Source organism: Cinclus cinclus, chromosome 18 (assembly GCF_963662255.1).
Source record: "Cinclus cinclus chromosome 18, bCinCin1.1, whole genome shotgun sequence".
NCBI lineage: Eukaryota > Metazoa > Chordata > Aves > Passeriformes > Cinclidae > Cinclus > Cinclus cinclus.
Genome location: NC_085063.1, coordinates 10,854,908 through 10,873,820, shown reverse-complemented (window position 1 = coordinate 10,873,820; position 18,913 = coordinate 10,854,908). Strand labels below are relative to the sequence as shown.

The window sequence follows — 18,913 nt, the reverse complement described above, 5'->3', positions numbered from 1 at the left end:
AGATTCCCATGGAATGTGATCCTCCTAGTCCCAGGCTGCAGTGGGGTACCTAAGGTGATGGAGCCGCCATCCGCAGTGAAGACGATGCCGCTCTCCAGTGCGCCCTCGTAGCACGGTGTCACCCCAAAAGTCTGTGAGGGGGGACCCAGGGGCCTCCCGTCCAGCTGTGGGTTCCTCAAGCAGCCATCAAAGCTGGAGGCTGATGCAGCCTGTGGAGAGAAGCCACTGAGCACAGACGGGGCAGAAGCCGGGAGGCATGAATTGATGCCATGGCACTGGGAACAGGCTGAGAGAGGGTGATGCCACGGGACTGCCAAGCCCTTACCGGGATGTGAGCCTTGGCTTTTCCAGATGGAAGCCCCCCCACATACAAGGGGGTCTGGGCCACGAAGAGCCCTGGAGTGGTCACTGCAGCACCCTGGGCTCGCAGCCCATCGATGACCAGCTGGGCCCGGCTCTGGTCTCTGCTGAAGAAGACCTGCAAGGAGCAAAGGTCAGTGCCAAGACTGGGAGCTTCCCGGGTTGGGAGGAGCCCCAGGGCTGTGCTCAGGAAGGGAAGCTGAACTCAGAGGTTCAGCCAGCCCCAGCTGTGATTTTTCTGTCCCCTCTGCTTTCCCAGAACTGTAGTGTCCCACGTGCAATTGAGAAGCAATGCCCAGAGCAGGGCTGCACTGAGCCGACCCCTGCAGGGGGTTCAGGGAGGTCCTGCTGAGCCCTGGGCCCCGCTCACCGTGTGCCACCGCCGGTCACGGTACTTGTCCTTGCTGCGGATGCGCAGCCGGCGCCTGCCGACGTCCACCAGGAAGACAAAGCGCCCGTTGGAGACAAAGAGAGCCATGGAGGAGCCCCGCTGGCCCGCCACGTAGAACAGCAGCCCACTGGAGGAGTTCAGCTTCACCTCCAGCGAGAAATGGGACCTGCAGGGACAGGGAGTGACAGGAGCACCCGGCTCTCCTGCAACTGCAAGGGACATGTGCTTCCAGGGCCAGGTTGGCATGGGGTGGACACAGGGCGAGGCTCACCTCCACCCAAAGGAGGCTGGGATCTCATCGAACTCCCAGCGGCTGCTCGGGGTCCCCCCGAAGCGGAAGGCGCCCCTGGCAGCACGGGGCTGGGGGCGCAGCTGGCACAGCCCGTCCTGGTCGTGGCGGCGGCCCTTTGGTGCAGGCTTGCCTGGCACCTACACAATGTGCACCAGGGAATGGAGTGAGGGGAGCATCCCTGCACATGCCAGCAGAGCTGAGCAGTGGCATCTGAGGAGGACGAGGAGGAGAAAGATGTGGGGAGCTCTGGCTGGTACCTTGGGTTTCCGCCTGTCCTTCTTCAGAGTGACTCTGAGCTGCTGTGACTGCTCGCCCAAGGGACAGCTCATGGTGACATTGATGCTCTCCACATTCTGCTGCAGGTCCACCACCATCTGTGGCTCTGACATCCTACACACGGGGAAATAAGATCCTTGTCATACCAGCTGGGAGGTGGGAAGGGGCTGAGCCCTGCTGTGTGGAAGTGGCACAGAGTCTCACCGCTTGACGAAGACATTGCTGATGCAGCCGGTGAGGTTGCTGGGGGCACCTGGGTCTGGTGAACCCCCGAGCTGGAAGAGCTGACGCCCATCCTGGAGCTGATGCCGGTGGTCCGACCCAGGGCCTGTCGTGGTGTCCTGGAGCTCATCATCTACGTACAGCCGGACCCTGGGGGTGGCAGCAGGGTTCAGCAGGACCCTGTGGCTGTGGGCACCCCATCCCCAGAGCAGCACACCCCCAGCAGGACACGTACCCACGGGCATCACTGTAGAAGGCCACGTAGTGGGCCCTGCCGTCCGCGTAGGCACTGTCAGTGGTGACTTGGCTTCCCAGCAGGTTCAAGGCCAGCTGGCCCCTCTGGAGGGACACCTGGCACGTCCCCTCCTGCAGCAAGCATCACCCAGCAGCTCAGCAGCTGAACTCCAAGGAAGAGCCCACTTCCCCACTGCCCTCCAGGAGCTCAGGATGAAGATCTCAATGCAGATTCACATCCTGGCCCCACCAAAATCCCCTCCTTCCCAAGGGAAGTGGCACCCTCCCCAGCAGTCCCACTGCTGGGAGATCTGGGGGCCTGCGGGCGCCCACCTGGCTGGAGTGGTGGTAGAGCAGCCCCTCATGCTGGCTTGTCTGGAAGCTGAAGCCGCTGTAGAAGTCCTGCAGCCCCGGCACATCTGTCAGAGCCAGGGTCAGGTAGCCGTGGCCATGGACGCTGACTGAGCGGGCAACCTGTGAGAGACAGCACAGAGGCAAGGTGGGAGCCTGGCCCTGGCCTTGCTGGGATATGACTAAGGAGCTCTGCTTCCTTGCTGGGTCTGGTTGCTTCTATGACCAACCACGTGGAGCAAGCACCTCACCGTGACCCCTCTGCACTGAGGATTTGGAGATTTATGCTTTTTTTTCTGTGTGTATGAGGGGAGATGGGGCTGGTCCTGGGGGGTCCTGCGCTCCCTTTTCCTTACAGACCCTTCCCCCAGCATGCTGGCCAGCCTGCCAGGGCTTTGTGCTCACCAGAAGATCTGAGGTGCAGCCGTAGCTGACGCCCACGGTGCTCATGCGTTTCAGGTCGACGTATTTGCCAAGAGCCTTCAAGCCCTTCATGCAGCCCCGGATGGGCCCACCCGTGGGGAAGAGAGCTTTCAAACTGCAGGAGAAGCAGACAGTGTTAACGAGGACAGCACCAGGCAGGACACAGTCCTGGGCAGCATCGGGACCTGCAGCTCTTCAGGAAAATGAATCGTGATGGTCATGGGTATCTCCAGTGTCAAGGCTGCTCCAAAGCATGCAGCACAGGACTTGGTGACACTCACCAGCACCTCATGCCTCACCAGAGACAGAAATGTTACCATCCTTTAAAGCTCAGGAGGATGGACAGGGAGAGGAAAACTTCCCCCACAGTTGCAGCAGGGTTCCAAAAGCCCTGGATGTGGCTGAGAAAGGGCCAGGGCCACCACCAGGGACTCGAGGGGAACATGCTGACTGTCCCACCCCATTGCAGACTGGACCCACCTGGGGGGCAGCACAGATGGGGGCACACCCCCCAGGTAGTAGGAGACAGCATTCTCCAGGGAGTTCTCCTGCTCCACCACGAAGATGGTGAGGCGCTCCACCCGCACCAGGATGCGCTTCTTGTTATTCATTTTGAGGAGGAAAATCTGGATCTGGAGACAGAACAGAGAAATGATCTGTCAGTCTGGGCCAGTTAGGTTCATCACAGAGGGCAACACAGTGTCCAGTTAATTGCTCAAATCAAAAAAACTTCTTGTAGCTCTTCCCCCCTCAAAAACAAGGGTCCATGTGCCACCCACCCTGGATGAGGAGCCCTCCCTCCTAGAGAGCCCCTTTCCCTCTTACCGCTTTGTTTGTGGTGCTGCTGATGGTGAGGGAGGAGGAGTTGCTTGGTTTTGCCATCTCCAGGCCAGAGCTGAAATCATAGTAAAGAGCCAGCTTCCCATCCCGGATGGCCAGACACAGGAATTGACCCTGGGGGAGGCAGGATGGACACTCAGCAGGTACCGGAATGCAGCTGTGGCACTGAGCCTATTGGCCCTTTAGCACGGGTGGGAGCAGGTCCCACTGCCAGTTCCCTGGTCAGTTATTTGGGATTTATCTTCAAACAGCAGCTCTGTGCTGGGACACAGGGGAAACACTACAAGCTAGAAATGTTTCTTCCAGCACTGCCTGCCCCAGTGAACCCTGGCCCAGCTTGGAGGATCTCCCAAGTTCTGGGGAGCCCCTCCAGCACCAGCCAAGTGACTGTTATGAAGTTTGGGTCCAGTCCTCCCACTGCATTTAACAACAGTGCTGAAATCCTGCTCCAAGCAGCCCTGAGATCTCCAAAGCCCTCCTCTCCCCCAAGTGTCCTGAACTGGGAATGCCTGCAAGCAGGCCTGGGATTGTCCACTGAGGGATGAAGGCTCCCCAAGGGAGCAAACACCTGCCTGGTTCTCCAGGAAGAAGATGATGCCGTTGTAGGAGACCACGCGGATCTCCTGCTCAAAGCGCTTGGTTGTGCCGAACTGGCTCTCAAACTTGATCTCTGCGTAACCGGTGCCATCAAAGTAGGAACCGTCAGTCAGCCAGGGGTCTCCTGTGGACTTGGACCTGAGGACACACAGGAGCCATCAATCCCAAGCCATTTGCCACGGCTGGAGCAAGCAGAGCTGAGGAAGTGCCCTGGAGCAGGGCTGCTCCCAGCCCGGGCGTGGTGCCCACCTCGCGCAGGGTTTCTCAGCAGCCGTGTCCAGCTCGAAGGTGTTCTGGAAGTTGTACAGGCTCACCACCTCCTCGTTCAGCGTGTCCAGCTCCAGGCACCCGCGGTAGTTGGGGTAGCGCAGAGCAGGAGGAGGCTGGGAATGAAACCCAACAATTGAACAGGTTCTCCCTCCTGTAAGAACCTCCAAAGGCATCGTTCACACCTCCTAAAAGCAGCTCCCCCCTCCCTGCTGCCTGCCTCACCGTGAAGCTGGAGGGGTAGCCCCCAGCGTAGAAGACCACGTTGTGTGGGTCCAGGTTGAGCAGGCCCTGCTCCCCCTTGGCCACGCTGTCTCCCTTGATCTCGTGCACCCTCTGCCTCTCCACGATCACCGACATGTGCCCGTACTGTAGGATCCTGCAGCAGGGAGCGATGGTCAACACCAGGGGAGACCCCCAAAGGAGCAAACCCTACCCTCCCTGAGCAAAGGCCCTACCTGTTGATGCTGATGGTGACAAACTGCTCTCCAATATCCTCATCGACACTCAGGGAGGTTGGTTCCTCATCCCCCAGTTTGTAGATCCAATGCACTCTGTGGTCCTTGAGCACAATGCCCATGTAGTCTCCAGTGGCCTGAACTCAGGGAGAGACAGGGCCACGTGTTGGCATTTGGGACAGGCAGGAGCTCCCCCTGGTACTCCCACGGCTGCACTGGACAAACAGTCCCTATTCCACTCCCCACCCAGGCTGATGGCTGCATCCAGGGGCTTTGTGTTCCCCACAAAGATATTCAGGGACCAGGTGAGGGGCTGATGTCCAGGCACGGACATCACTGATGCAACAAGGGCTCACTCCACCCTCTGGCCCCATCTCACCTCTTGGCTGCCCAGGTACAACACGAACCGCCCCTCCGGTGCCTTGTCCTGCTGGCTCCTGGGCTCGGGGTTCTGGATGTAGAATTTGAGGGATGTGTAGGCTGCTAAATCCTGCAGATTGCTGGGCATCCGGACCTGCACCCCTGAGCTGCCATTGAATTTCATGGGCACTTTGACCTGTAGGGAGAGAAATCCAGTCCTGGGGCACTGAACCCACTGCTACCTGTCTGGTCACTGCCAGCTCTACCAGCCCCCACGAGAAAGAGACCCTGCCTGGTGACCCCAAACACCCCCCCCCTTTGCATGCTACCCCTCAGGTAAGCTCTCCTCCACTCCAGGCCCCCAGCACACTGTGCCCAGCCCTTACCCTCCCCTGAGCTCACCTTGCTGGCAGCATTCCTCGCCTGTGTGATGAGCTGCCGGATCCTCACAATGTTCTCTGACACGGTGGCATTTTTGTTCCTCCTGTTCTCAAGGTTGCTGAGCTTCTCCAGCAGCAAGGGAATGGTGCTCTCCAGGCTGGATACTGGGGTTGAAGAGGAGACAGGAGATTTGGAGGACAGCGAGGAAGGGAAATGCAAAGTTCAGGCAGTTTGAGAAGTGCAACTCCAAGCAGTGGTAGCAGTCACAGAGAGATCCCCCTAAATCCATCAGCCTTGAGGGGGGTCTGAGAATGCTCCAGTGCATGCAACCTACTGCAGTAAAGCTACAGGTGATACAGACACTGCAGGAGAGTTAAAAAAGGGCCAGGACTTAAAAGCATCCAGTAATTGGCTACCTCCCTCTGCTCTTGACCTGGAGTTGCAAAGCACAGCTTTCAAAAATACTCTGGGGGTATCTGTGCATGCAGTGGCTCTTACTAGACTCACCCTGGCAGCATACCAGGCGCAGCACTCACCAGATTTCCTGGCATCCTGCACTGCCTGGTTCAGGTCCTCATTTCGGAGGCCCCCATACTGGTCTTTCCACTCATCCAGGCTCTTCTTCATGGTGCTCAAGGTATCCTCCACTCTTGCAGCTGTTTCATTGGCCTCAGCAGCAGCTGCTTTGGCATTCTGGATTGTGTCCTTTGTGTCCTCTGCAAAGAAAGAAATATCTCTGAGGTGTCCAGGAGCAGGGAAGAAGCACCCTTGGGTCACAGTAAGTGCACGAAGAAGGGAGCAGAGGGAATCAATCCAGCTACCCCAGAACAAACCTTGCTCCCTGCCCAGCATGTCCTGCACAGACTGGAGCTGGGTCAGGAGCTGCTCCTTCTTCACACGGAGGTCAGCCAGCTTGTCTTTTGCTGTCTGCAGAGTGCCTTTAATAGCTGCAATTAAAGAAATGCACGTGCTGTTTGCTTGAGCTCAGTCCAGCCCCAAGGACATCAGATCCTGCAAGGAGCCTCTCTCACCCCCATTGAGTTTGCTCTGCTGTCTCCTTGCAGCCTCCTCCAGGCTGCTACTGTTCCTCTTCAGTGTTCTAGAGGCAGCCCCGAGGTTTTCTGAGATGACATTCTGTGAAACAAACAGGACTCTGAAGAGGAATTCAGCTATCTGGCTCTGACTACACAAAAATGCTCGTTCAGAGAACTGCGGTGGGGTATGACAGGGAGACCCAACCACTGATTCTGGCCCCAGCTGTGGCAGACTCTGCTCTCAAGCAGAGAACAGTGACCACAGTGTCAGATGGAAGGGAGTTTGTTTTTTGCCCATCTTTACAGGCTTCCCACAGCACGTACCATCAGGGCCTGGCTGGCTGCCTTGTCAGCATCGTGGGCTGCTTGCTCTGCTTTCCTCACAGCTTCAATGATGCTGGCATAGGCATTGGAGGCATCAACTGCCCGCTGGATAAAGCCATCCTGGTTTGTGTCCTGGATAATGCTGTGTTGGAAAATGAAGCCATCCAGTCCATGGAGAACACTAAGGCTCTTGCCCATGCCCTCACAGACAAACCCCTTTGAGCTCCTCAACACTATGTGTGCTCCAGTATAGAACTTTGGAGGTGTTACCCGCTGTTCCCCTGCCATGGTGGGGCTGCAGATTCCCATCCCCAGCTCTGGTAGTAGACAGCCTGACTAGTGAGGGTCAGGACAAGTGTCTCACCCAGACAGGTTCCTGGCGAGCTCATCCAAGAGCCGGGCATGCTCCTCTGCCTGCTCCACGATAGGGATCTTGCTGCTGGCTGGGGAAAACTTCTTCACCCGCTCGCTCAGGGGCAGCTTTGCCCCATCCAGCAGCGCCGCCAGCTTCTCATAGGCCTGCAAGGACATGTGTCACTGCTGAGGGCTACCACACCTCTCCTGCTGCCCTTCCAAAGTGCCCCTGCCACTCACCTCCTTTGCACGCTCCATCATCTGCAGGAAGACAGAGACCTGGGCAAGGGCGTCCTTGGCCGTCTGCAGGGTCTCCTGCACCAGTGCATGCTGCTTTTGGAGTTCCTGGCTCTTTTGCTGGACACAAAGACCCAGGGTTAGGGACCAGCACGGCTGGGACAGCCCCCCCTCACTGCATGGCCAGGACCGTGGTGAAGGGCTACCTGACTCTCCTCCAGGTTGTTTCGGTTCAGGCTGTTCAAGTCCTCTGTCTGCCTGGTTTTGTTCACGGCCTCATTGAGGGCATCCCGCAGATCCATGAGCTGGGAGCTGTGCTGGGCCAGCCGCTCCTGGATGCTGCTCACCAGGTCCTGGTTGGACTGCCAGCGGGCGTGCAGCTCGCTCCTCACCCGATGCAGCACTGCGGAGGGGGATGAGAACTGTTCCTAATTCCTCTTCTGTGTTAAACAGACTCCTTCTGTGCCTGCCTGCCTGAAAGCCTGGCTCTGCTCTCACTAGGCAGGTATCAAGCCCAGAAGTGACCATCTTCCACCCCTCCCTCCTTTTCAGCCTAGATAGCACAGGATCTTGTCCACAACTGTCTCCAAACCCTCAGTGCCGGTGAGAGATGGGACCTCTTTCAAAGACACACAGCCATGCCTGAAAAGCTCCAGATGATGGAGAAACCCCACCTGAGGCCCTGGTTATTTCCACTGTGAAAAATTACTTGTTTCCAACAAGAGCCAGTTTATAATTCCAGCTTTCAGCTACTGAGTTATGTTTTGCCAGGGCCTGTTAATCAGAAGTGTTCTCTTCTTGCAGTGCCAGCATCTCTGGTTAGGCTCAGTGCTCTCATTCCTTCAAGGTCAGCATAGCTACTGTGGCTGCTGGCTGTTACTCTATGGGGACAGCAAATAGGAAGAAACATGGTGGGACTTATTCACATTCGTGTGTGATGTGAATACATCACATAACAGTAGTGATTCCTGGTTCTAAGTGCTGTAATTTTTGTTCATTAAACGGAACTACCCAGTTACTTCTGCTCTGAAATTTCCCTTAAGGGAAAAGGAACCAAAAATTATCCCAGTGGAGTGTCATAGGGGACTCTGAAACTCCTATAAAAATTGCTGGGGGTGCCTGGTTTTTAACAGCACTCTCTAAACATGACCATGATGTGCAGTGTCTGTGTGGGCTCCAAGCCAGACCCAGCAGGTTCTGGGCAGCCCTGTGCCACCAAGCTGGACTCACACTTCTGAGCCTCCTCATGCTCATGCCTTGCCAGCTCCTCCTGGGCTCCCAGGCTCCTCTCCTTCATCTCCCTCAGCATCCTTTCCACCTCGGCCACCTTCTGCCGGAACTCCTCGCTGGACGTGGTGCTGGTGTTTGCTGCCCCAAACCTGGCCATCTGCCACACCAGATCTGCAGAGGAACCCAAACCCCTGTTAGACTGACCAAACCTGGCCATCTGCCACACCAGGTCTGCAGAGGAACCCAAACCCCTGTTAGACTGACCAAACCTGGCCATCTGCCACACCAGGTCTGCAGAGGAACCCAAACCCCTGTTAGACTGACCAAACCTGGCCCTTCATAATTCCCTGAGGTTCTTCTCACAAATCACTGAGGGCAGCACTCAGACAACTAACTGCTTGAGATCACCCAGAGGCACTCTGCTCCATGTTTCTGCCTCCTTGGCCGCTACCAGTAACACACGCTGCATCCTGAGCATCTTTCTGTGGCTTTACCTCCTCTCCCAGATCCAGCCACTCTGTTTTGTTTAATCTCTCCTGAAGCTGCAGCGCAGATTGCCTGTTTTATGCATTTTAGTAAAATTTGTGGAAGTTTAATGTGCTTTTTCTTGTGTTTAGCCAAGCAGCTGAGACTCATAAGCCTGGTCAGAGTAAAAGCTGTGATTCTGCAGGGATCTTCATCTGTGTTTTCCCTTGTTCTCTCCATGGCTTTTTCTAAGCACTGCAGTATTTGGCAGTGGTTGAAACCAAGAGTATGGCATATCACAGGGAAAAACCCTGAAGTGAAGAGCCCTCTTGACATACCTGAAATGCCCCTCTGGATGCTCTGGATGTGCAGCAGGAGCTGTTCTCCCCTCTGGTATGTGTCCCTTGTGTGCTGCTCAACGCGGATCGCTTCTCTGTGAGTCATGGCCATCTACCACAAAAACATTGGGTTAGCTCAAGTATGAGATGATATTTTATGTGATTTGTCAGTGGGACTGCTGCTCCCAAAAGGCACACAAGGCCTGGGAATGTGTAGCTTGTGAGGTCTTTGAATGAGCCTGCCCTGTGCTGCTGTCCTACAATGGACACTGAAGGATGATCTTATTTAGCACTTTCAGAGAAGCACAGCCAGCAAATACAGCTCCAATGCAACAGGCTATGGATGCTGGAACAATCCCAACACCACAGAGTTCAGCACTGCTCTGTGCCCTTAACACAGGAAAAGCTCCAAAGCCTGGAGTCAGGCACAGCTGGGTCCTGATCAAGAGACAGGGGACTACAGTCTGGCTGTTTGGTGCACACAGGGGCAGTTTTGTTTTTGCAGCTGTCTGGGGAGCTGTGTCATCAAGTAGAGACTTTTCCCTGTCCCTCAGATTAGGAGCATTTAGGCAGTTCATCAATCAAATCAAATTAAATCAAATCTTGCTCAATTTGTAAGTTCTCTGAAAACACAACTTCAGGGTTTTAGACTGGATATAGATTCCATCTATGATGGACCCAGATGTTTTATGTTCCTTACTGGTATGCCCCTTCTATAAATGATACTTGATTGAATTTATTTTTACTGCTTTAAGTTGAAGCCACTTCAAAAGCAAGCAGTAAATAAAAAATTACCAAAATCAAGAGATGTTTAACAGCTCTCCAAGGGAGAAAAGCAGGTAATCCAGCTGGAGCATGTAACACTGCAACTTAGTTCTGGTTGAGCAGAAGATCCAACTAGGATCTTCTAGGATGTGAAGAACTAGGCTCCTCACAGCTGTCAAAACCCTCATTTTGGTAAAAGGGGGACTTGTGCTCTGGCAAAGAATGATGGAGAAATACCCTACTTTGTGCTGCAGCGCGTTCAGGTCCTGTGTGAGATCCATGCTCTCATCCTCCAGCTCATCAGCCCTTTGCCTGACTCTGCTCATGGCTCTGTGGTACTCACGGAGCTGATTCTAGGAAAAAAAACAGAGGCTAAATCAGGCCAACAGGCCAGGAAACATGGGCAGAAGGTGATGTGAAATCTCCCACGTACAGCAATGGCCGTGATGGTGCCATTGAGGCCGTGGAGGCGAGCCCAGGCGATGGAGCTGGCATTGAGGGTGACCAGCTGGCCGCGAATGGATGGGAAGGACATCTCGATGCTCTGCAGGTCCTCCAGCAGGAGCAGGACACAGCTGTCACACACTGCAGGGGAACACAGCAGTTAGCACAGTCCCTCTCCTGGGCTTCCCTCCCCTCTTTCCCAGCGGGACACAGACCTTCACACTTCATGCTGTCGGGGCCGTTGGCCACCAGGATCTCGTGCTCGCGCAGGCACACGTCACACTGCTTCCCCGTGAGCCCGTTGGGGCACGTGCACTCCCCGGTGCGAGGGTCACAGGAGCCCCCTCTGCACTCACACTCTGCAGGATCAAGTAACAGAGAATCATTTTGTGCTTTTACTACTCTGGAGAGAGGGGAAGGAGTGGTTTTATTCCAGCTGTGCTCATCCACACGCCACTGCCAGGGCATCCCTGTGTAGCGCAGCGAGGTGCACTCAGACAGCTGCCAGCTGTTCTCTACCTTCAACAACTGGACCAGCAGCACAGCCCTATCCCAGTGCTCCCAGCTGGGACCCCATACTCACTTGTGCAGCCACTCTGGCTGAAGCCCCAGTAGCCTGGGGCACACTGGTGGCAGCGTGGGCCGCTGACCCCAGGCAGGCAGCTGCACTGGCCACTCTGCACGTGGCAGCTGCTCCCCACGGCGCCCACGTCGCAGTCACACCTCCGGCAGCCCGAGCATCCCTCAAAGCCATAGTATCCCTCCTAGGGAAAAGCAGGACGCGGATCCCTGGTCAGCAAATGTGCCTCTCTCCTGGGTCAGTGATGCAGGACCCCAGCTTTCCTTTCTAGGTGTGTTTTGAGTGCCATAAAACTCAAAGTAACATGGTAAAGATGCGGAGCTGCAGTGAGAACACAAACACCACGGCACTGCCCTGTGAACCTGCCCTTGCCCAAGCTGGATGCACTCAGGAAAACAGGAGTTACTGAAGTTTCCCAAATTATGCCACTTCACTGGAATGCTGTCTCCACTGCTCGCTGCCAGATCTTTAATAGGTTTTTGCCACGTACAATGCAAATGCAGCCTTCAGCAGCTGGCAGCCAGCCCTGCTCTGCTCACAGGCCTGGGGGATGAGACACCAGGGCTGCCCCTCACCCCCACAAAAAAGACAGGCACCATCCCAGGGCTCAGGTGATGACCCTCACCTCGCAGCGGTCACAGTGCTGGCCTGTCACTCCAGTCCTGCAGAAGCACTGGCCAGTTTGTGGATGGCAGGAGTCAGTCCCACAAGGCGAACAGTTGCACTCTGCCAGGGAAAAATACACGCAGTAGTACACTGAAGATCCTGTCAGCCACTCACAACACTTATTGCTAACGGGGAAGCCTCTTTCCCCCTTATCTATCCAAGTTAAGACAGAGCCTCTCTTCTCTTGGATTTGCTTCTCACAGCAACTTATTCCCATAACCCCTTCTGCAAGCTGCAGTTGGGCTGCTGTTCCTCAGAGATGAGCAGTGATGGGAACGGACACCCTCCCCTTGCCCCTGGGCTGGTTGCCTGCCCTGTCCCACTCACGCGTGCAGTTCTTGGCTACCACGGCATCCCCGTAGTAGCCGGGCGTGCAGAGCTCGCAGCGCGCGCCGGCCGTGTGGTGCATGCAGCCCGAGCAGGCGCCCGTCAGGGAGTCACAGCTGCTGAACAGCATGTTGGGATCCGTGTTCCCGCTGCAGTCACAGGGCTGGCACGAGCTGCCGATCACCAAGGGGTTGCCGTAGTATCCCGGGGCACACCTGGAGAAACACAGGTTACAACAGAGTGAGGATCCCGCAGCTCGCGCCCGCAGCGTTCCCTGTGCAGGAGTTGCACAACTGGAACAGCGTGAGCATCCAACACTTGTAACTGCTGCAGCCCTCAGGGATCTCAAAGCACTTTGTGTTTTGCCTCGTGATACCTCAGAAAGGTGCCTTTATCACAGGCTGCAAGTCAAGGCAAAGCACACCTTAAGTCATACACCCACAGTAACAGAATTTCAGCAGTTGGGCATTTGCAGGCTGAAAAGGACTGAAGGAAGTGCTGCCAGAACAAAGCATAGAGGGGCAGAGCCAACTGTTTCTGCTGCAGTCTTTAAGGGGACAACTTGTCTGCCACAGCCGTGGCTGCACAGGGTCAGTGTCTGACCCCAAACATGGGTGCCACCTCCCTTACCGCTCACAGCTTGGTCCAGCGTAGCCTGGCTTGCAGAGGCACTGCATGCTGGAACCCTTGTGGACACAGCCAACAGCAAAACTGAAATGAGAATGGGGACACAGGGAGGAGCAGTTACTCCTGATGTGGTGCCAAGGGAGCCGATCACTCATTGTGGGCTGTTGAGACCTCAGATAAGAGGCCATGAACATGATTTGGGAACAAGGACAAGGCTGACATTGGTGCCCTACTAGGGCACAGAGTGGTTCCAACAGTTAAACAGTGAGGCCAAACAGGCAATCCCATCCTGGAGTGCTTACTTGTTGGAGGCAACTGAAAGAGGGCATGGGCACCCAACACACTGCAGGGGCTCTTGGGCAGAGGGGCTGCCCATGTAGCCATCCTTGCATCGCTCACAGTGGTCTCCTTCTGTGTTGTGCTGGCAGTTCTGCAAAGAAAAGGCAAGCCCTGGGCTCAGCACTGACAAGAAACAGTGGATACACTAACAACTCACCACCAGGATGCCTCAGTCCTTCCTCTCTCCCAGAACTGCCTTGTACCCTCAGCTGACCCTGAGCAGGGTCACCACTGGAACAGTGAAGCCAATGCTCCAGCTCAGGCATGGTTCTGCCAGCCCAGTTGGTGTGTAAAGAGCTTTTGAATCACATGCTACAGACCTCATAACTCCAAAATATCATACTGCTCCACTGTTTACTTACAAGGCATATCCCAGAGCCTGGCAGGCACTGATCTGAGTGGCCATTGCAATGGCAGGGGATACATTTTCCCAGAAAGAGCCCCTTGGTGTCCCTGTAGTAACCTGGAGCACATTCCTAAGGAGACAGAAAAAGGCAGAGATCTGAAAAACAGCCTGATACTTTTGGGAAAAGCAAAGAAACTAAATTAGTTTCCATGACAGAATTCCCCCTGGGTTGTACTGATGGAAAAAAGATTATAAGCAACGATTTTCCAGAGCAGTTCTTTCCTGCTCCTTTTAACCAGGAGAGAATTGGCCAGAGAGAAGGACCCATTCCAAGGTACTGCAACACCTGAATTATTTCCCCATCATGTCCCTTCCAAGAAGGCAGATGAAACTTTTGCACCTCTCCCAAGTGCACAGTGCTGTGATGGGGAAAGGTTCCTTCCTCTGGAACAAGCTGAGCTGTCATTTCAACTGAAGCCCTCAAGAGCCAGCCTGGAGGCAGCTGGTACCCAAAACATGAGAACATTAGTATCTGACTTCTCTGACTGGAACAGCAGGTCCACCTCCCCCTTACCTGGCAGGAGTCTCCCTGGTAGTTGGCTGGGCAGAAGCACAGCTCCACGTTGCTGGCACGGACACCCGTGGCTGTGTCTGTTGCCATCTCCAGCACCACGCGGCGCAGGGACACGGAGGAAGACAGCTGGGAGAAGAGTGCCCGGATCTGCAGCTGCTCCAGGTTTGCCAGCACCATCATGAGCTCCTCTCTGGACACAGGGTTATGAGTCTCTGTGTGCCTGAAGTTGCCCTGGTGGGAGAAAACTTGACCATTACTGGCAGGAAGCACAGGCACCTGAACATCCAGCCCAGCTTCCACATCCATGCTGCTGGAATATCTCCCCTTTGCACGGATGAAAAGGCCCTGCAGCACCCAAAATGCTGAGCTCAAAGCAACCATCCCTCTGCCTGCATGAGGTCTTGTCCTTTCCTGCATTATCTGAGCACCTCACTTGTACGTGCAAACTCACCTCCACCAGCTGCAGTCGGCCTTCATGTGCCTCCCCTGGAGACGGGTAGGCGCCTTCCAGAAACATGATGCTCATCTGATTTCCCTGGGAAAAGCAAGGAAGGCGTCAGTCATCAGCTTATCCTGCTCCTGCATCAGCAGGGGGCACCAGGGAACTTCTTGGGCTGCACCTTCAAGATGACGTCGGGTCGGGACTCCATGGGAATGAACACATCACCCCTGCGAGGGTTGGAGTGCAGCTCATAGCGAAGGTGCCCTCCATAGGAGGAAACCTGAGGGAGAGACAAATCCCACACATGGCTGCAAGTCCACACTATTGAGACAAGACAGAGATGGCTGTGTTCAACTGCAGTGTGAGCAGTGCCTGCATGTTAGGCTGCTGGTGAGGTCAGAGTGCTTCCCCGTTCTCTTACCTGGTCCCCAAGGTAGGAGCTGGGTGCAACCCAGTAAAGCTCTTGGTAGGCATCTAGGAGGTTTTTGAGGTCAGCAGTGACAAGCTGCTCCCATGGGCTCAGAGCTGTTGGCACTTCATGGCGGTCACTGCTCAGCAAGAGCCACCCGTTCATGTCGACAAACTGGAGGGGAAGAGAAACTGTGGGTCTTCTAAGGGAGTTATAGAAAGTATTTGGGTGTTGATGCTCCAGGAAGAACAGGTCCCAGAGCAGCAGAAAGGGGAATAACAGGCTCACACCTCACATGCATCCTGACGAAGCCACAGGAAAGCTGATCATCACCCCCGCCCAGCACATGAGACCCCAGAGACCGGGAAAGGGGCTGAAAGCAGGAGATGGGCACAGGGAGTCAAAGCTAACTCTCCTCCTGTATCTTCAGTAGGATTAATGCAGGACAGAGACCCGAGGGCAGCAGGGAGCCAGGTGGATGAGAACACACCTGACCTGCAGGCTCTGGTGGTCCCCAGCCCCTCTCACCTCAGCTCGGTGCTTCTCGGTGCTGCGGCAGCGATCGGTCGCACCGAAGCAGAAACATTTGGTGCAGCCCTTGGGGTTGGTGGCATCCAAAGAAAATGTCCCCAGGCGACACTGGTCACACCTCAGACCCTCCACATTTTCCTGAAAGACAAGCAAAGCTCTACATCAACAGCAGCTTCCCACAAGGTCTTAGTGGAGGACAGGGATGGCTGTCTGAGTGATCAATGCAAAATGCTGTGGTGCTGGAAGATGTTAAAGCAGCCCCCCAAACAGGTATAGCACCCACCAAACATTAAATTCACCTAGAGAAAGCACCTGGAAGCCCTACAAAGAGGCTGAAGCAGGAGCTCAGAAACTGTTTGAGTTACTCAGCTGCTATGGAGCCAGGAGTCAATAGGGCTGACAGCTACACCTGCAACAAGCTCTGACACAGGCTGGACTCACACTGGCCGTCTCCTCCCATGACAGCCCAAGGAGTGAACCTTCATGGCCAGGAAGGCTTTTCAGGGTGCTCTGAACCCACCACCCCATGGGGCAGGCTGGCTGCAGCTCAGGCAGTCTCCTTGTCCAGCTCTGCTCCCTCTGGCACACAGAGCCTCTGCCAGCCCCTGCCAGAGCAGGACAGTCGAGCCAAGGAGAAAGGCATCACACGGAAGGACTGACCTTGCAGTGACACTGCCCTGTGACTGGGTCACACACGCTGGCTTCCGTGCCAGCCTGGTGGCAGTCACACCGCCGGCAGTCGGGGTAGTGGTAGTAGCCAGGGGCACAGAGGTCACACTGTCGCCCGATGATGTTGGGCTTGCACCTGGGTGGACACAAGAGCCAGAAGAGCTTTCAGAGCTTTCCTCACTCCCATTCTGCACATTTCCTCCCATCAGCTTGCCAAGGTGTCCCATCACTCCAGCAGGGACCAGGGATGCTGCCAGGTGTCCCCAGTACCAGGACAAGGCTCCCTCACCTGCACTGCCCACTGTCCACGTCACAGCCCGGCTCTGTCAGCTCCTGGACACCAGGCCTGGAGCAGTTGCAGTCCTCACAGCCGATGAGGGGGTGGCAGCCAAAGGTTTGGGGCTCACAGACAACACACTCCGGCTTCAGGGTGTGGGGAGGGCAGATGCACTGCCCTGTCACTTCATCACAGAGACGTGTCCCACAGTCACAGGCTGCAAGGGGCAAGAAAAAGGCTGGGTTTGGGCCAGCCAGACCCAGGAACCCAAGGCCAAGAGTCGGGAATGGATACAGAGAGAGCACTGGGAAGGCAGAGTGAGAGGTGAGAACTCACGCCTGCAGTTGGGGAAGCCCCAGTAGCCGGTGGCACAGCGGGAGCACTCGCGGCCGATGACGTTGGACTTGCAGGGACACTGTCCCCCGAAGGGCTGGCACTGGCTGCCCCGTGCCCCGGCCTCATGGCAGCGGCACGGCTGCGCCCCGTTGTTGTAGAAGAGGGACAGCGAGATGGCAGAGTCACGGCAGAACCTCGAGGATGTGCTGGGGCTGCAGGGGAAAGAGGGAGGAGTCAGTGGTGCACATCTCCACCACCCCAAATCCAGCATCTCCTGCAGCAACGGGTGGTCAGTGGGAGGGAGAGTCCTGTGACACTGAGAACTCCCAAATACCCACGGTTGGTCAACAGAAGGAAAACCTCAACCAGCCCCCTTCCAGGCACACGTGAAGGGAAGGGGTGCTGCTCCCTGAGGAGTATGCAGCTCACAGACGGCAGAGCGGGCACCCAAACCGAGCATCTCACTTGATGTAGAAGCTGTTGATGCCACAGCTGCTGATGAAATCATAGGACTTGTCCAGGGGTTCCTCCTGCAGGTACTGGGAGGTGTAGCTGTCCTCAGGCACCACAAGAATGTAATCCTGCAAAGCAAGGGGGTGAGCCAGGCTCTCAGCTCAGACAGGCAAACACAATCCAAAATGACTAAAAACTCCCAATGCAGCTTTAACCTTTCATGCCTTGCTGGGACAGAACATAACACACCAAGTACTGCAAAGACCAGGAGTCACCTCTCTATTGAGGCTGCCCATCAGGATCCACCTGACATAAAGCTCCACATGGGGAACAGTACAAATTCACTGGACTAAAGCCAGGCAGAATACCCCCAGAGCACTCAACAGTCTTTATCATCTGAATTTCTACACTTGAAGGCACCTGGGCTCCAATTCTGTCTTTCAGCCATTTATCCAAATTTTGCTCAGTTTTCTAGTCCTGTTGCCTGAGAATAACAAGGACTACCTACTCTCTTGATAAGGCCTGCCTAAACAACCTATATTATGCAGGGTTAAAATACTGCTAGAGCAGGAAAAGGGCTTATTCTGGATTATCACACTATGTATGCAAACTAACAGCTTCCATTTCTGCCTGGTTTTGATATCAAAACCAGATAAGGAAGGACACTCATAAACAGAAGCTGCCCCTGTAAATTCTACCCTCAGTTCCACACCATTAAGGTTGGAGACTGCAACTTTCTAGGATAGTTCAGAGACTGAGTGATGGTGGGAAACATTCCTGCAGTCACACAGTGATAAAAATCCAATAAAAAGCCCTCTGGTAAAGCCTTCTCAATACACTCTGGGAGTTTCCTGGAGAGAGGCTCACCAGCCACAGCTGCTTGCCCTCTGGCACTCGAACAACCACAGTCAGGTCATTATCAGTAACATCCAGGATGATTTCATCCTCAGAAACCACCAGGCTCCGGCAACCATAGCCATGTGGGCAGAAATTCGCATTGGTCTGACCTGAAAAAACAACAAATACATTGGTCTCACATGTCCCTTGAGTCCTCATCACATCCTCCCAGTATGGAAGGGATAAATCAGTCTTGCTTCATTTTTGCAATCACTGAAGAAGCCACAGTCATCCTCTGGCATGGAAAACTCCCAGGGCTTCTGCCAACCAGCAGCTTCCCCAGGTCCCTGCTCCTCTCACCTTGCCAGATGCGCCCACCATTGATCAGCACTTCCACGGGGAAGGTGGGGTGGTTGGGCTGGTAGAAGTGCAGGATGAAGGCATAGCGTCCCAGGGTCTGGATCTGGCTGCTAAACACCACTGCAGTCTGCCCCAAAACAGAGAACACACACAAAAATCCATCTCTGATGTCTGCACCCACAGCCAAGATATTTTTTAAATTACTGCACAGATTTGTGCTCATTGCACGAATGCCAGGTCTTGAGAATTCAGTGAATCAAGCCCCCCATGCCTCCACACTCTCTCCCAATGCTGCCACCTGAAAAGCATTTCCTGGGATCCCAGAGAACCAAACAAGATTAGATAAAGCCAAGACGGGTGAGTCCACAGGAATTACAGGTTCAGGGAGAAGTTTAAAGATCAGATTAAATTCTGAAAATGCTAATCAATAAAGCGTTTACCAACAGGAAAGGAAATTTTCTCCCTGCCCCAGTGGTCCAGTGTCACAGCACCAGCAA

General features: G+C 55.0%; 1 protein-coding gene across 1 annotated transcript in view; it reads right to left on the bottom strand.

Moving 5' to 3' along the window:
• Positions 1 to 18,913, bottom strand: part of LAMA5 (laminin subunit alpha 5) — an 84,557-nt gene that overhangs the window by 1,477 nt on the left and 64,167 nt on the right. Inside the window, exons 31-76 of the mRNA XM_062504965.1 lie at positions 18,417 to 18,543; positions 18,087 to 18,226; positions 17,232 to 17,347; positions 16,767 to 16,978; positions 16,443 to 16,647; positions 16,145 to 16,289; positions 15,482 to 15,622; positions 14,966 to 15,127; positions 14,723 to 14,824; positions 14,554 to 14,637; positions 14,103 to 14,333; positions 13,545 to 13,658; positions 13,146 to 13,273; positions 12,847 to 12,927; positions 12,217 to 12,431; positions 11,849 to 11,949; positions 11,227 to 11,407; positions 10,859 to 11,002; positions 10,633 to 10,784; positions 10,442 to 10,552; positions 9,435 to 9,546; positions 8,632 to 8,802; positions 7,608 to 7,804; positions 7,405 to 7,521; positions 7,175 to 7,329; positions 6,811 to 6,952; positions 6,484 to 6,586; positions 6,286 to 6,399; positions 5,989 to 6,168; positions 5,474 to 5,616; positions 5,091 to 5,267; positions 4,712 to 4,848; positions 4,479 to 4,632; positions 4,236 to 4,369; positions 3,962 to 4,124; positions 3,375 to 3,503; positions 3,030 to 3,181; positions 2,532 to 2,664; positions 2,109 to 2,249; positions 1,777 to 1,907; positions 1,524 to 1,691; positions 1,301 to 1,433; positions 1,023 to 1,180; positions 731 to 917; positions 326 to 478; positions 50 to 209 (exon numbers count right to left, since the gene is read on the bottom strand). Coding sequence (XP_062360949.1) covers positions 50 to 209; positions 326 to 478; positions 731 to 917; positions 1,023 to 1,180; positions 1,301 to 1,433; positions 1,524 to 1,691; positions 1,777 to 1,907; positions 2,109 to 2,249; positions 2,532 to 2,664; positions 3,030 to 3,181; positions 3,375 to 3,503; positions 3,962 to 4,124; positions 4,236 to 4,369; positions 4,479 to 4,632; positions 4,712 to 4,848; positions 5,091 to 5,267; positions 5,474 to 5,616; positions 5,989 to 6,168; positions 6,286 to 6,399; positions 6,484 to 6,586; positions 6,811 to 6,952; positions 7,175 to 7,329; positions 7,405 to 7,521; positions 7,608 to 7,804; positions 8,632 to 8,802; positions 9,435 to 9,546; positions 10,442 to 10,552; positions 10,633 to 10,784; positions 10,859 to 11,002; positions 11,227 to 11,407; positions 11,849 to 11,949; positions 12,217 to 12,431; positions 12,847 to 12,927; positions 13,146 to 13,273; positions 13,545 to 13,658; positions 14,103 to 14,333; positions 14,554 to 14,637; positions 14,723 to 14,824; positions 14,966 to 15,127; positions 15,482 to 15,622; positions 16,145 to 16,289; positions 16,443 to 16,647; positions 16,767 to 16,978; positions 17,232 to 17,347; positions 18,087 to 18,226; positions 18,417 to 18,543 — 6,736 coding nt within the window. The remainder of the gene's footprint in view (positions 1 to 49; positions 210 to 325; positions 479 to 730; positions 918 to 1,022; positions 1,181 to 1,300; positions 1,434 to 1,523; positions 1,692 to 1,776; positions 1,908 to 2,108; positions 2,250 to 2,531; positions 2,665 to 3,029; positions 3,182 to 3,374; positions 3,504 to 3,961; positions 4,125 to 4,235; positions 4,370 to 4,478; positions 4,633 to 4,711; positions 4,849 to 5,090; positions 5,268 to 5,473; positions 5,617 to 5,988; positions 6,169 to 6,285; positions 6,400 to 6,483; positions 6,587 to 6,810; positions 6,953 to 7,174; positions 7,330 to 7,404; positions 7,522 to 7,607; positions 7,805 to 8,631; positions 8,803 to 9,434; positions 9,547 to 10,441; positions 10,553 to 10,632; positions 10,785 to 10,858; positions 11,003 to 11,226; positions 11,408 to 11,848; positions 11,950 to 12,216; positions 12,432 to 12,846; positions 12,928 to 13,145; positions 13,274 to 13,544; positions 13,659 to 14,102; positions 14,334 to 14,553; positions 14,638 to 14,722; positions 14,825 to 14,965; positions 15,128 to 15,481; positions 15,623 to 16,144; positions 16,290 to 16,442; positions 16,648 to 16,766; positions 16,979 to 17,231; positions 17,348 to 18,086; positions 18,227 to 18,416; positions 18,544 to 18,913) is intronic.